Source organism: Oncorhynchus keta, chromosome 26 (genome assembly GCF_023373465.1).
Source record: "Oncorhynchus keta strain PuntledgeMale-10-30-2019 chromosome 26, Oket_V2, whole genome shotgun sequence".
In the NCBI taxonomy this organism is placed as follows: Eukaryota; Metazoa; Chordata; class Actinopteri; order Salmoniformes; family Salmonidae; genus Oncorhynchus; species Oncorhynchus keta.
This window is the reverse complement of record NC_068446.1, coordinates 19,331,425-19,347,976: the sequence shown is the minus strand read 5'-3', so window position 1 is coordinate 19,347,976 and position 16,552 is coordinate 19,331,425. Positions and strand designations below refer to the sequence as shown.

Sequence of the window (16,552 nt, the reverse complement as noted above, 5' to 3'; positions counted from 1 at the left end):
CTGTTCTCTCTGCTTCTGCACAGCAAGTGCCATCGGTGCATCAAGTCTGACACCAACAGGCTCCTGAACAGCTTCAATCCAATAGCCATAAGACTGCTTAATGTCTAACAGAATATCGGAGTTGACCTTCGTAATTTATTCTTATTTTTGCACCGTCTCCATGCACACTCACAGGGTCTTACATACTACGCACACCGATACTCCTCACATACAAAATGCCCACTCCACAATTTGCGAAGACACACACAAGTATGCACATACTTCTACACTGACTCTACACACACACAATCAATCACCCTATAAGCTGCTGCTATCATTTATCATACATCCTGATGCCTAGTCACCTTACCCCTATACATATCCACCTCTATCAATCCGGTATATATATATATATATCCGGTATATATATATATTGTACTGGAACTGACTCTGCATACACATATATAGTAGTATGCTGTATATAGTATGGTTTGTGTTATTTCTATATCGTGTGTTTTTGTTCTACCTTGTTACTTTTAGTATTACATTGTTATTGATTACTGCATTTGTAGGATTAGCGCTTACAAGAAAGGCATATCACTGTACTTGTGTGTGTGACATTAACATGTGGAACTTCCTTGTGTACAGTAGTTACAAAAACTTTAATTGCCGCGCAATTAAAATGCTACTACGAAAGTATTATATAACACGCTCATAAAAATGTTGCGCCAAAAGTAATTACAGTTTTATTACACAGGCACAAGAACAGTTTAATGTTAAACGTTTAGGAGAATGCTCACAGTAATAAACTATATTTCAATTAAGTGTCGGAAGGAACCTAAACATCCCAAAACGGCCTTGTTGAATCAACTACAGCAGAGTTCGGTGGGAAATCACGTTACTCTGTATTCCGAGTAAACTATCCCTTTAAAGATGGTATTGTGTGTGTGCTTGAAACAACACTTACCCTCGGCTCGACAAAGAGGTTCAACTTGCTGTTTGCAAATGGCTTTGAATTACTCTACAGTATTTTCAGGTATCATCAAATTAATTTAACCTTTTCAGTGGCATGTTGAAAGAGCCATACAATAGTTGAGCGTCACAACTTAATTTATTCTTCCCTCCACAAAATATAATTGGCTTGACGTGATAATGTAAACCTGGGGCAATGGACATTCGGGAGAATGGAGATCTCCTGAATTGTCCGATAGAAATGTATTCTGTAGATCAAAGTATAAAATATGTGTAGATCAAAGTCCGGTATACTGGAATAGTACAGGAGATTGTGTTTGCACAAATCATTCCATTTCTATCCTCAACATACAGTTCCAGATACAGCCCTGCCACGAGCTGAAGGCAGCCAATCCAATAGTTTCTAAAAATATATATATATTTTTTTTTAACCAACCACTTCCTGAGATCAGTATTCAAATATTTAAAAGTACTTGCTTTCTCAGATCTGTATTCAAATAGCTGTAGTCACTTCCTAAGTAACTATTTGTTCCCCTGAATTGATCACAAAGGATAGTTCAAACTAGAGTCATCCCAAGTCTGGCATGTGTGTGTGTGTGTGTGTGTGTGTGTGTGTGTGTGTGTGTGTGTGTCGTTTACACTTACCCCTCTTTGTGTTTAAAGTGCTTGAATGCCAGGTTCAGAACTTCATGTACTAAAGCGTCTGGCACAGGATGAAGAGGAATCTGTGACGCAAACATTAAATCACCAGTCATAATAGGCACATTGATACTTCATGCTGTCTCCCTCTCTCTTTGCTAACATTCATTCTCCTCCCTGTTGTAGCCAAGGACAACCAAGCTCTATGCTCAGTGGGGGCTGGTTGATGGTCTAAGCGTGTGGTTTGGATTAGTCTGCTGTCGGTCTAGATGGTGTAGTTTAGGATGACAGCTCGGTATGCTGACATTGCATTGACCACACTAAGGGAGAGGACTCATTTTTATACCCCCTTTTTTTCTCCCCAATTTCGTGATCTACAATAGCGATCTTGTCTCATCACTGCAACTCCCCATCGGGCTAAGGAGAGGCGAAGGTCGAGTCATGTGCCCTTCAAAACATGACGCGCCAAAATCGCGATTCCTAACGCCCGCCCAACCCGGAAACCAGCGCACCAATGTGTCGGAGGATTAACCGCTCAACGGACGACTGAAGTCAGCTTGAGGTGCCCGGCACAAGGAGTCGTTAGAGCGATGAGCCAAGTAAAGCCCCCCCCGGCCAAACCCTCCCCTAACCCGGACGACGCAGGCCAATTTTGCAGCACCGCCCAATGGGAATTCCCGGTCACGGCCGGTTGGGACACAGCCTGGGATCGAACACAGGTCTAATGACGCATCAAGCGCTGCGATGCAGTGCCTTAGACTGCTGCGCCACTCGGGACGCTGGGAGAGGACTGACAGCACAGACAAACAAACAGAAGTAAAGTTAAACAGGACTTACCTGTTTTAAAACTTCTACTGAAACTAAACAGAAAATGAAATCTATGGCTAAATCCCTCCGCTCCAATAGGTAGTCTTTATCCCGATGCTGTTCATCCCTATGGGGAGGGAGGGTGATAAATCGAGAGGGAGAGAGAGAGAGGGAGAGGGTTATGACAGACTGAATAACACTAAACACGCTTACCAGAAACAGGTTGATTGTTCAGGAACAGGAAGTGAGGGTAGGACAGGAGAGAGGGATGAGCAGATAACAGGAGTATCGTACCCTTTGGACTTGGTGCTGGAGCGAGGCCTGTACTCATACGACTCATCCTCGGTGCCACTCTGCCGCCGGTACCAGTCAAACAGTGTGCGCAGCAGGGAGGGCAAACAGTGTTCCGCTATGGAGCTCATAGAGCTTATTAACTGTGAGAAGAGCACGCAGACGCTTCACAATAGAGTCGACACACGTTATTATAGCTTACCAGATGAGAATGTACAACAAAAAAAGTAAAATACATAAATACAAACATCTTCACGGGAACAGACAGCTTCATCGCCAATATTACACACATCATTACACACAGACAGAGGCGCTATATTTTATGTAGACAGCCCATTCTACCACCACAGAGAAAAGGCTCCACTGTAAGTTGAGATGAGGAGAAAGGAGGAGGCAGGGAAAGGGATACAGGAGAGTGTGGGGGGTCTAGAAAGAGAGAAGTGGAGAGGGATTGCGGGGAGATGACGTAATTACTGGGTGACATACAGTAGAGAACAGGATGTATCGACTGGGATTGTGAGTGCGGTGTTCGCTGACGTGTCGAGCACAGTGAGGTCCTATCCTATTGAGCGGCTAGCTGGCGCTGCAGCCGCCACAGCACAGGGCTCTGCAGTGGCCCTACAGCGAGTACGTCAGGGCCGACCAACAAACAGGCTCTGGCTGAAATACCTCCTCAGCACTTTGATCATCAGATCAAATATGTTAAACGAACAGAGGGTGAATTGCAACCTCAGACCATGGATATTTTATCAACATCATGGTAGAAAAAAATGGTAGGGGTATAGAGCCATAATGCTCGCAATAAATGTATGTGGTTTACGGTACATTATCCTCAGTTGTTCTTCTATAACATGCACCAGAGCAATCATAGTCCTAGGTATGTCAAGTGTGTAGTGTTCACAGTCAGGCAATATGCAGCTGGGCCGAGTAATCGTACATTTCCGCACAATGAATGGCGCGTGCCTGAATTAAGTGCATGTCAGTGTATGCTGTGAGGGGCAGTGTGCTGAGGGTGCTGGATGATGGATGCTGGGAGGGAGAGTTATGCAACTGCTCTCTGAGGCCTCCAGGCGCCAGGCGGACACACTCCAGCGCCCGACACTGATTTACTGCGGAGGATGACACAGCGATTCTGTGCCCACTCTCCTCCCCCTCCCCCAGTCACAATGGAGGCAGCTGGATCTATAGCGCCATATCCTCATTGACTTTGTGTTGTGCTGAACAAAGCACTCCGCAGCAGCTCCATTGTTCAGAGTTCTGCAGGAACCAGTTGGAGATGAGGGATGCATGGGGCACTGAGTGGGGATTGATTGGGTGGAGCTGGAGAATTCAACTACTGTATGGATGGGAGAGGGATAGATTATGTAACAATGCATGTGCACACACACACACACACACACACACACACACACACACACTAAAACTCACCTGATCAAATTGCGCATCTTCCCCTCTTTGGAGGGATCGCGACAACAGTTTCTCCTGAGGGAGAGAAAGACAGAAACAGGGCTGTCAGTCAAGTTCGCAAAGGACAAATATGGATTCCTAACATAATAGGACCCCTATGTCACTGATACCAGCAGACCCCTGGATGTGGGGCCAGGTGAAACAGGAGATGAGACAATGCGTGCTGACAAGGTCGCCAGGTGTACGGTGTTTCCTCCGACACATTGGTGCGGCTGGCTTCCGGGTTAAGCTGGCGTTGTGTCAAGAAGCGGGCATTGTGTCAAGAAGCAGGGAGGCTTGGCTGGGTCGTGTTTCGGAGGACGCGCGGCTCTAGACCGTCGCCTCTCCCGAGTCCATACGGGACTTGCAACGATGGGACAATTGGAACCAACGAAATTGGGAAGAAAAAAATATATATACAGTGGGGCAAAAAAGTATTTAGTCAGCCACCAATTGTGCAAGTTCTCCCACTTAAAATGATGAGAGGCCTGTAATTTTCATCATAGGTACACTTCAACTATGAGAGACAAAATCAGAATTTTTTCTCTCCAGAAAATCACATTGTAGGATTTTTTATGAATTTATTTGCAAATTATGGTGGAAAATAAGTATTTGGTCAATAGCAAAAGTTTCTCAATACTTTGTTATACACCTTTTGTTGGCAATGACAAGAGGTCAAACGTTTCCACACACCGTTGCTGGTATTTTGGCCCATTCCTCCATGCAGATCTCCTCGAGAGCAGTGATGTTTTGGGGCTGTTGCTGTGCAACACGGACTTTCAACTCCCTCCAAAAATGTTCTATGGGGTTGAGATCTGGAGACTGGCTAGGCCACTCCAGGACCTGAAGGCCACTCCTTCATTGCCCGGGCAGTGTGTTTGGGATCATTGTCATGCTGAAAGACCCAGCCACGTTTCATCTTCAATGCCCTTGCTGATGGAAGGAGGTTTTCACTCAAAATCTCACAATACATGGCCCCATTCATTCTTTCCTTTACACGGATCAGTCGTTCTGGTCCCTTTGCGGAAAAACAGCCCCAAAGCTTGATGTTTCCACCCCCATGCTTCACAGTAGGTATGATGTTCTTTGGATGCAACTCGGCATTCTTTGTCCTCCAAACACGACAAGTTGAGTTTTTACCAAGAAGTTATATTTTGGTTTCATCTGACCATATGACATTCTCCCAATCTTCTGGATCATCCAAATGCTCTCTAGCAAACTTCAGACGGGCCTGGACATGTACTGGCTTAAGCAGGGGGACACGTCTGGTACTGCAGGATTTGAGTCCCTGGCGCCGTAGTGTGTTACTGATGGTAGGCTTTGTTACTTTGGTCCCAGCTCTCTGCAGGTCATTCACTAGGTCCCCCTGTGTGGTTCTGGGATTTTTGCTCACCGTTCTTGTGATAATTTTGACCCCACGGGGTGAGATTTTGCGTGGAGCCCCAGATCGAGGGAGATTATCAGTGGTCTTGTATGTCTTCCATTTCCTAATAATTGCTCCCAGAGTTGATTTCTTCAAACCAAGCTGCTTACCTATTGCAGATTCAGTCTTCCCAGCCTGGTGCAGGTCTACAATTTTGTTTCTGGTGTCCTTTGACAGCTCTTTGGTCTTGGCCATAGTGGAGTTTGGAGTGTGACTGTTTGAGGTTGTGGACAGGTGTCTTTTATACTGATAACAAGTTCAAACAGGTGCCATTAATACAGGTAACGAGTGGAGGACAGACGAGCCTCTTAAAGAAGTTGTTACAGGTCTGTGAGAGCAAGAAATCTTGCTTGTTTGAAGGTGACCAAATACATATTTTCCACCATAATTTGCAAATAAATTCATTAAAAATCCTACAATGTGATTTTCTGGATTTTTCCCCCTTATTTTCTCTGTCATAGTTGAAGTGTACCTATGATGAAAATTACAGGCCTCATCATTTTAAGTGGCAGAACTTGCACAATTGGTGGCTGACTAAATACTTTTTTGCCTCACTGTACACACACAGTCTGTGTGTATATAGAGTATAGCAATTGACAGTGAACGAGCTCTGCCATCAGCCTGGGGTCATTACCAGCCTAGCAGCCCCTGAGTAGACAGTCAGGAGTCTATTTACCAGCTGACCACTGGACAAACACACCAGCCAGGGACAAGGGGGAGAGAGAATGAAGGGGTGAGAGAGAGGGGATGGCAGCAGAACGAGGGAAGCACTCGGGTAAATGAATAGAGATGAAAAGAGCTAAATGGAGAGAACAGTCGAGTGTCCCACACACACACACACACACACACACACACACACACACACACACACACACACACACACACACACACACCCTCCCAGCCCCTAGCTAAGGCATGGGATTACGCCTCCCACGGAGTCTCGATATCTGGGTAGAAAAAGCTCTAGATTCCTAGAAAAATGTTATTGCTCCAATTCTGGGAAAGCACATTGGAATGTGCCTCATTTCTCACACTCTAGACATTCACACACACAGAGGAAGAAATCACACACATAAACCCCTCAAAGTTTAAGGATGTGTCTGTTTACAGACTGAACATTAAGCAGTCACTAGAAAAATGACATTTAACCTCTTTGGCCCTTAGCCAAGTACTGCTCTGTAGCAGGAACTAAGGACACGGCCTGATTAACGGCTAGTGAGAATAGCCTTAAACTTTTTGCTTAATTCCAAATAAACAGTTAGTTCCCCTATTTGTAGTGGCTAGCCTATGTAGATCTGAAAGGTAAAAGCACATTGCAATGTGGAGCAGCGGTCTAAAGCACTGCATTACTTGAGGAGTCACTGCAGACCCGGGTTCGATCCCAGGCCGTCTCACAGCCGCTGTGACCGGGAGACCCATGAGGCGGCGCACCATTGGCCCAGCATCATCCGGGTTAGGGGAGGGTTTGGCCTGCCGGGATTTCCTTGTCCCATCGTGCTCTAGCGACTGGTGGCGGGCTTGGCACCTGCAAGCTGACTTCAGTCGCTAGCTGGACAATGTTTCCTCTGACACATTGGTGCGGCTGGCTTCCAGGTTAAGCGAGCAGTGTCAAGAAGCAGTGCAGCTTGGCAAGGTCGTGTTTCGGAGGACGCATGGCTCTTGACCGTTGCCTCTGCCGTGTCCGTAAGGGAGTTGCAGCGATGGGACAAGACTAACTAAAATTGGATATCACGAAAATTGGGGACAAAAGGGGTCAAATAAATGAATACTTTTTTATTGCTTCACCTATCCAATTCTTTCAGACAAGTGCCTAGGATTCAGGGCTAGGGGTTGATTTGAAATGTGGCCTTACTTCCTGGCTCTCAGATCACAGCAACTCACCAGCGGTTCAGCCATCACCACCTCAATCTTCTTCTCAGCCAGCACAGCAAACTCAGCCAACAGGCTCTTGATGACAAACTCCCCGGGCTTGAGCTCGGGGTCGATGGTGATGCTCGACATGGCGGCGGCGGTTCGCTTCTCCCACGACAGGGGGGCCACGGAGGGGGCGCGGCGTCTACTCACACTGCTGACTGGGGCCGAGGCTGCAGGGAGAGAGAGAGAGGGGACAGGTCAGAGACACTGCGTAGAGAGAGCAGGCAGTGATTCTGAACACCATCACATGACTGGAGGTCAGGAGTCAGCTATAATCCAAACAGAGAGAGAGAGAGCAGTGGAGAGATGAAAGAGAGAACGAACCTCAATAATCAACCTAAACACACAGAGGAGCTATGCTAGTATGCCAGTGGGTGCTCAGTGGAAGACAACAAAAAAATCTACACATTTGATTAGCCTATAACCTATTGGTTGCTTGATTTCACTAGAAAAGTTTACCATCACCCAACTAACTGCAGGCTATGAGGACAGCACACATTCAATGTTGGGTAAAAGGGATGTAGCATTGGTCTCTGGCCTCACTGGACTACACCGAATCAAACCCAAATGAGTTGACCAACTAAGCGCAACGATATACACGGAGTGTACAAAACATGAATAAGGCCTTCCTAATATTGAGTTGCGCCCCCTTTGCACTCAGAACAGCCTCAATTTGTCATGACGTGGACTCTACAAGGTGTCGAAAGCCTTCCACAGGGATGCTGGCCCATGTTGACTCCAATGCTTCCCACAGTTGTGTCAAGTTAGCTGGATGTTCTTTGGGTGGTGGACCATTTTTGATACACACGGGAAACTGTTGGAGGTGAAACACGTCAGGGTTGCAGTTCTTGACACAAACCAGAGTGCCTGGCACCTGCTACCATACCCTGTTCAGGGGCACTTCAATATTTTGTCTTGCCCATTCACCCTCTGAATGGCAGACATACACAATCCATGTCTCAATTGTCTCAAAGCTTAAAATCATTCTTTAACCTGTCTCCTTCCCTTCATCTACAATGATTGAAGTGGATTTAACAAGTGACATCAACAAGAGATCATAGCTTTCACCTGGTCAGGTCTCTTGTTCTTAATGTTTAGTATACTCCGTGTTAGCGCATGAGAAGTTAAAACAGATGCAGATTCACCCTCCCTGCCCCATTGCACAAACACAGTTATGTAAATAGGAATATCAAAGAACCCAGCAGATTAGAGTGAAAAACTTCACACAAACTGTGCACAGAAGCGTTCAATATTTAGACAAGCTTCCTGTAACACGTTCCTAGAGGGGTCAGGATGGAAACTAAACTCACAGAGAGGAGTGTGTGTGAATGTGCCCCCCTTATGTGAGGGCTGGTTGGTACCAGGGTTTCCTTTAAATCAACAAAGTGAAAGGCCGATAAACCTGCCGGACAAAAATGACATGGAACCACAAAAAAATCCCATTGCAATATAATGCTTTTTATTCATTCATGGAAATACCAGTCGAAGTAAATACATTTGACAGTCATACTTATCGGTCTATAGGTAAAAATGTGCATCATTTAGTGGAATACATTTTTTCTTGCCTGTGTATTTTTGTTAGTTGTTGGAGAAATAAGATACACAATGACTATCAGACACACACAGCATCCAGCTGGATTTCTCCTGCAGCTCCTCGGATGGTTGCCACTGGAGGGAAAAAAAATGTATCTGCTTTTATAAACCCTGTCATTGCGCAACAATGCTAAATGCAATGTTAAAATTAGTTTTGTTTCTCAACTGGAATTTGAAGTGCGCCTCCCATTCACCATTCAATTGCAGGCAAACAGGCTATCAAGCGAGTCACCAACCACTTTACAATGTGAGCTGGAGGCAGTATGCATTTAAGAAATGCTTCATTCGTTTGAAACCTAAAACGTTTTATTTCATATTACGAGGCATGTCGTACCTTGCTACAAAGTAGCCTATAGGCACAATCTGAACATGGAAATGTAGAGGCAATGATTTTATCATTCAAATTTTATTGATCATATAGATCTATTTAGCAGATGTCATTGCGGGTGTAGTGAAACGCTTGAATAAAGACTTCATAGGAGTGAGTTTAAAGGTAGGGAATGGTTTACAATTTATCCTACCATTTCTACTGTTCTGCATGCCAAGTTATGATTTTCATATGCTCATTTATCATAACAATATGAATTAAAATGATTAAAAAGAGTCAACTAATGCGAGAATACCAAACCCTTTGCCATATTGATATGCCGTGATTCATCGGCAGCTAAAGAAATGAGCACATGGAACTCAAGTCTACAGGCCAATGCAGCAGTAGTTGCATTGGCAACTATAATTGCCATTGCTCTTTCACACACACACACACACACACTGAGGATTGGTGATTATCTAGGGGGAGATTGTTGTAAAATAGTTTAATGTGAGGAACTACAGTTAATATATTATAATTTGTAAAGATGTACTATAATTTGTAATGGATGTAAAAAACACTTTCCTACATTTCTATGCAGCAGGCCAGAAAAAACAGATTTTCTTATAGTCTTTTCTTTGAAGTGCTCAATGTTAGCAATCAACAAATAGACAAATCTCTTAAAATGATGGTTATGAAGTAAACCAAAACTTGTTTCACAAGTGTAGCAGGTTGTGGACTACGCAAACAATGTTTCCACTCCAAGAATGAGAACGCTAAAAATGACGAATTAATACATGAATTAACAGAAATGTATGTAACCAAATGACAGGGATTAACAGTACATGTAATACTGGTGTCATATGTAAATGGTGAATAAAAATAAATTAATCAAAAGAGCAAAACATTCACACAATGAAACAATGAGTGCGCAAGAATTGGCAGGAGACAGCTCAGCCAATCTAGAGATTAACTTGTCTATATCTTCGCCACACACCCCTGCCCTTCTTGTCTCAACATTTTTAATTATACAAAAAGCCACATTATCTTCACACATATTTTAGATGCATTTCACTGACAGACGCAACTCAATAATCAGCTAGGCCTATTGCCAAGTGCGCTGCCCAAATAGGCATAGGCCTACGTGCCTGTGATTTGAAACAAACCAAATACTTCTTCTGGAAATTTTCCGTGGGAAGTTAAGCCCTGGAATTTGGGAAATTTTGCTTAAATTAATCAAAAAAAGTTAGCTTATAACAGTGAAACTTCTTTTGTGGGATACACATAAGGCAGTTCTAGGTCTTGCGGCATATTTTGGTTAAACTATCCCCAATTCAAATGGAAGTGCAACCCTCAGCATGTACAGTGCACTCCTCCATCACATGTACAGCCGATTCTCAAGATCTTGCACCCTAATGAGATGCTATTGAGTCCACACTACTACACTGTCTGAGTCAAGGACTAAACGCTTTCTGGTAAGTTTGATTACAATACTGGTTTGATTACTAACTACTAAATAGTAGCCTACAGCAAAGTGTGTTTAAATCATTTCTAACTTGTTCATTTCTGCTAGTTAGGGTTTGCTAACATGTTGGTTTTAGCTTGCTTAAGCCTGCTAACTGAGGAGTGTTAATTAACCTGTTTCCATACATGTTTCATTTTAAAACATCTTACAAAATCAGTTGTTTAATCTAACTGCTTAACTATTTAGCTGTACATGGAATTGTATTCTGTTTTATTTATTTTTTTAAATATTTTTTTCTACTCTTTACAGGAAAATGCCACGGGCCCTATCTGATGTGTGAAGACATTTCACTGCAGCTAATGTAGAAGGAAAAGCTGTGTACAGTTACAAATACTGTGCCAAATCATATGTGAAGAATGCAACAAAGATGCAGAATCATCTGGCCAAGTTTATAAAGTTCCCTCAGCACTCACAACAAGCAACCGATGACAAAAGTCCCTCTACTTCTATTCGAGGTGAAAATGACAGCAACAGCTAATGGTCCTCCTGGAATCAGAAGTTTTTTTTAATCAATGGAGGAAAATAGTCAGAGAAATGCTGATGAATGTCTTGCTTGAGCTGGTTCACCTCTGTTGCTCACAGGCAATATGTATTGGAAGAGATTTCTGAATGTTCTTCGCCCAGCATACACCCCTCCAACCAGACATGCTTTATCTACTCATTTTCTGGATGAGCACCACATTGAAGATGGTGGATCCTCTTGATGGGGGATGTGGGGACAACCTGTGTTGCTGGGAAGCTTCAATGTGGTGCTCTAATTCTTCTCACTTTGCTTGGTGAGGTAGATTGCTGCTATAACTTGATGACCCTTCACATACCGAACCATTTCCTCCTGGATGATGGATTTTGGGAGAGAGTGGTGAGCAGCCTGAAACTCCTGAAACCTATAGCAGGAGCCATTGCACGGATTGTGGGAGACAATGCCATCCTGTCTGCTGTTCAGACTCTGCTTGCAGATGTAAGAGAAGAAATGTGTAGTGCCCTGCCCACTTCACTGTTTCTCCAAGCAGAGGAAACTGCAGTAAAGAAATACATCAAAAAGCGTGAAGACTTCTGCCTGAAGCCCATACACGCCGCAGCGTATATGTTGGACCCCAAGTATGCTGGCAAGAGTATCCTGTCTGGTGCAGAGATCAACAAGGCCTATGGTGTCATTACTACTGTGTCTCGCCACCTTGGCCTGGATGAGGGCAAGGTTCTTGGCAGTCTGGCGAAGTACACTTCCAAGCAAGGGCTTTGGGATGAAAATGCATTATGGCAGTCGTGCCAACATATCTCATCAGCCACCTGGTGGAAGGGACTGTGGATCTGAGGCTCTTTCCCCTTTTGCCATCATCATCCTCCTCCAAATCCCACCAACATCAGGCTCCTCAGAGCGCAACTGGTCCTTGTTTGGGAACACACACACACACACACACACACACACACACACACACACCAATACAAGGTTTTAAAAAATTGGTGCCTGACAATGAGCCATCCTCAACAAGTTTGGAAAGTGGCAGTGAAGATGAGAACTCAGAGTCTGATGTTCAAGAGGTGGACATTGAGGAGGTCCAGGGAGAAGACATGGAAGCCTGAGAGGAAGACAACAAAAGCTTTAGTTTCTAGAATATCATTTTACTGATGCATGTTCAAAATGTTTTTGGGGAGATGCGATGGATAATTTAATATTCCATTTATTTTATTGTTCAGTGAAATCATCCCATGTGAAGAGTCAACTCATTTCTAGGATTTAATCATTTGCAGCTATGCCTACTTATAAGGTCAAATGTTTATGTTTATCTATATATGGTAAATACATCCAATGCAAAAAAAACATCTACCGGTACATTTAAATGGTATTAATATTAATTTGCATACATTTCTGTTAATTCCCATGGAAAGTTTCCACCTCTGAATATTCCTCAAAATGTGCAACCCTAGGCTAAGTCATGCTTTCTGGTGAGGTATTTGAATTATTTAATTTATTTCTGCATACACATGAGTCATTTTATAATTTTGGAAAATGTATTTCCATTTACTTCCCAATTGGATCCACCACTATGCAATTTCTCACCTCTTCTATTGGTTTGCATATCAATTTCTTTCATTGCCCAGAAGCCAAAGGCACCATCCTAGTCATGTTAGCAACCCATCCTCGTTGTTGCATCTTCAGATCTCAGTCACATATGGAACCTCTATCAAGGGACTTGTTTAGAATTGTGCTTTCCTACAAAATAGCATTTTTGCACATGTTTGAAAATGATGTTTTATTGGCTGCTTCATTACACAAGTTGCATGTTCTGTTAAGATAAATGACCATAATATAAATGTGATCTGTGTCATTCTGAGCACTGTATGTGGACGCCCCTAATGGTTTATGTACCCAATGCATATAGGTCCAGGAAATTAAAATCAGAGTCATATTTTCCTAATGGAAACACTGGTTGGTACGTGCACACATTTTAATACTAAATATAGCCAATAGCCACCGTGTGTGTGTGTGTGTGTGTGTGTGTCAGTTAAGCCTTCATTTGATCTGTGTGCTGTTCCAGCCTGTTGGTTTCTCTAGAAACAGGTGAAAACACATCAAATCAAATCAAATGTATTTATATAGCCCTTCGTACATCAGCTGATATCTCAAAGTGCTATACAGAAACCCAGCCTAAAACCCCAAACAGCAAACAATGCAGGTGTGCTTTAGCTGCGTTGGGGGCATACTTGGGCATGAGTTCATTTGTACATGTCTGTACTTCTACAAGGGGCAGGAACCACATTATTCAAGCACAAAATCGTCTACTGTCTGCCAAACTATACAGAACCACACACACACACACATCCAGGACTACTTCTATCAAACACAGTCAACCTTTAACACACAGGGTGGTTGCATACGCACTGCCCAAGCTGAAGGGAAAGAAAGCTTTTCTGACATTTATAGTAGAGGTCGACCGATTAATCGGAATGGCCAAATAATTAGTTTTAATAACAAATCGGAAATCGGTATTTGTGGACACCGATTTGGCCGATTTTTACATTTATTTTTTACACCTTTATTTAATCTTTGTTTTACTAGTCAAGTCAGTTAAGAACACATTCTTATTTACAATGATGGACTAGGAATGGTGGGTTAACTGCCTTGTTCAGGGGCAGGACGACAGATTTTTACCTTGTCAGCTCAGGGATTCAATCTTGCAACCTTACAGTTAACTAGTCCAACGCTCTAACCACCTGATTACATTGCACTCGACGAGGAGCCTGCCTGTTACGCGAATGCAGTAAGCCAAGGTAAGTTGCAAGCTAGCATTAAACTTATCTTATAAAAAAACAATCAATCAATCATAATCACTTGTTAACTACACATGGTTGATGAGATTACTAGTTTATCTAGCGTGTCCTGCGTTGCATATAATTGATGCGGTGCATATTCGTGAAAAAGGACTGCTGTTGCTCCAATGTGTACCTAACCATAAACATCAATGCCTTTCTTAAAATCATTACACAGAAGTATATATATTTTTTTAAACCTGCATATTTAGCTAAAATAAATCCAGGTTAGCAGGCAATATTAACCAGGTGAAATTGTGTCACTTCTCTTGCGTTCATTGCACGTAGAGTCAGGGTATATGCAACAGCTTGGGCCACCTGGCTCATTGCAAACTAATTTGCCAGAATTTTACGTAATTATGACATAACATTGAAGGTTGTGCAATGTAACAGGAAAATTTAGACTTATGGATGCAACCTGTTAGATAAAATACGGAACGATTTCTGTGTGTTATTATGTTATAACTAAGTCTATGATTTGATAGAGCAGTCTGAGCGGTGGTAGGCACCAGCAGACTCGTAAGCATTCATTCAAACAGCACTTTCGTGCATTTTGCCAGCAGCTCGTCGCTGTGCTTCAAGCATTGAGCTGTTTATGACTTCAAGCCTATCAACTCCCGAGATTAGGCTGGTGTAACCGATGTGAAAAGGCTAGCTAGTTAGCTGGGTGCACGCTAATAGCGTTTCAAATGTCACTCGCTCTGAGACTTGGAGTGGTTGTTCTCCTTGCTCTGCATGGGTAACGCTGTTTCGAGGGTGGCTGTTGTCGATGTGTTCCTGGTTCGAGCCCAGGTAGGAGTGAGGAGAGGGATGGAAGCTATTACTTTTACACTGGCAATACTAAAGTGTCTATAAGAACATCAAATGGTTAATGAAGGTTAATGAAATACAAATGGTATAGAGAGAAGTAGTCCTATAATACCTACACCCTAAAACTTCTTACCTTGGAATATTGAAGACTCATGTTAAAAGGAACCACCAGCTTTCATATGTTCTCATGTTCTGAGCAAGGAACTTAAAACGTTAGGTTCTTACATGGCACATATTGCACTTTTACTTTCTTCTCCAACACTCTTTTTGCATTATTTAAACCAAATTGAACAGGTTTCATTATTTATTTGAGGCTAAATAGATTTTATTGATGTATTATATTAAGTTCAAATAAGTGTTCATTCAGTATTGTTGTAATTGTCAATATTACAAATAAATAAATAAAAATCGGCATCTGCTTTTTTTGGTCCTCCAATAAATCGGTATCGGCGTTGAAAAATCATAAAAATCGGTCGACCTCTAATTTATAGACACAGCAACCAACAGAGGGGCCCTGCTGCTGTACTTGGACACAGTCTGCCTGCCAGGACAGAGGGGACTCTGGGACGGATGGACAATGGTCAGCTGACTCCCAACCTCCCTCCAAGGAAACGCCTCACTGTTTCTTCCTGATTACCATGGGAACACTGGTGTGTTGCCCAAACTTCAAAACAATAGTAAGAAGTGAACCAGCACACAGTAAAAATTAATTAGTTTTTCAGAAGAGAAGGAAACATGTTCACACCCAGCAACTCCCCCATTCAAACCCTACTGAACAAACAAACACACAGTTTAACTCATAGGTTACATGAATGGGACCTAACAGAATCTTTTGCGTTTCAGAGTTGGGTGGCTTTAGCCTATACATTAGTGTTGGGGAGCATTACAGCCCTTCCATTTTTTCAAATTATTTTTTGTATTTTTATCAGCAGCCACACAAGTTAGTCTACTGTTACTGTATTGAGCCGCAGTCACAAAAAGCTGAAGGTGGCACCCTTACTTGCAGACTTAACATAAATCGGACATTTCCGGTTGGTTCAGCAGCTGCAGCAGAATCGCAGCACAGTCATGCTGCTTTATGTAAAAGAGCTCGGGGAGTCAGGGACAGTGTTTGGGTTAATGGGGGAACAAAATTGGGGAGTGTCAGCTGAGAGTAGTTCAAATGTTGTTCTGCAGCAAAGAGAGCCTTTGAAACAGTCCCACTTTGTTTACTGTGCTCCACACCAACACCCTCTTTCTCCCCTGATGACGTCACATAGCCAGCTCACTACAGGCCTGTGCTCTCAGACTCCCTTTTCCTCCTCCCCTTGCCCTTTTCCAGTCCCCACCCTCCTGCCCTTTTCCAGTGTCCCCCCCTCCCTCCTCTCCTCATTCCCTTACCTCTACCATACCGTTCCCTCACCCTCACCTCATTCCCTTACCCAGCCACCTCTCCCCATCCCCCCCTCCCCTCAGTCCCCTCGCGCTCTCTCTCCCTCTGTCCCCTCGCTCTCACCCTCCGTCCCTCCCCACTCTCTCCCTCTTACCCCACCTCTCT

The 16,552-nt window shown here is 43.4% G+C and overlaps 1 protein-coding gene across 19 annotated transcripts in view; it reads right to left on the bottom strand.

Moving 5' to 3' along the window:
* The window catches only part of LOC118359044 (protein furry homolog-like), a 94,965-nt gene that overhangs the window by 42,496 nt on the left and 35,917 nt on the right, over positions 1 to 16,552 (bottom strand). For all 19 annotated transcript variants that reach the window (XM_035737239.2, XM_035737238.2, XM_035737240.2 and 16 more), the window contains 5 exons: positions 7,439 to 7,641; positions 4,117 to 4,170; positions 2,692 to 2,831; positions 2,428 to 2,524; positions 1,597 to 1,676 (listed from right to left, as the gene is read on the bottom strand). In XM_035737239.2, the coding sequence (XP_035593132.1) occupies positions 1,597 to 1,676; positions 2,428 to 2,524; positions 2,692 to 2,831; positions 4,117 to 4,170; positions 7,439 to 7,558 (491 nt within the window). In that variant the 5' untranslated portion in view covers positions 7,559 to 7,641. The remainder of the gene's footprint in view (positions 1 to 1,596; positions 1,677 to 2,427; positions 2,525 to 2,691; positions 2,832 to 4,116; positions 4,171 to 7,438; positions 7,642 to 16,552) is intronic.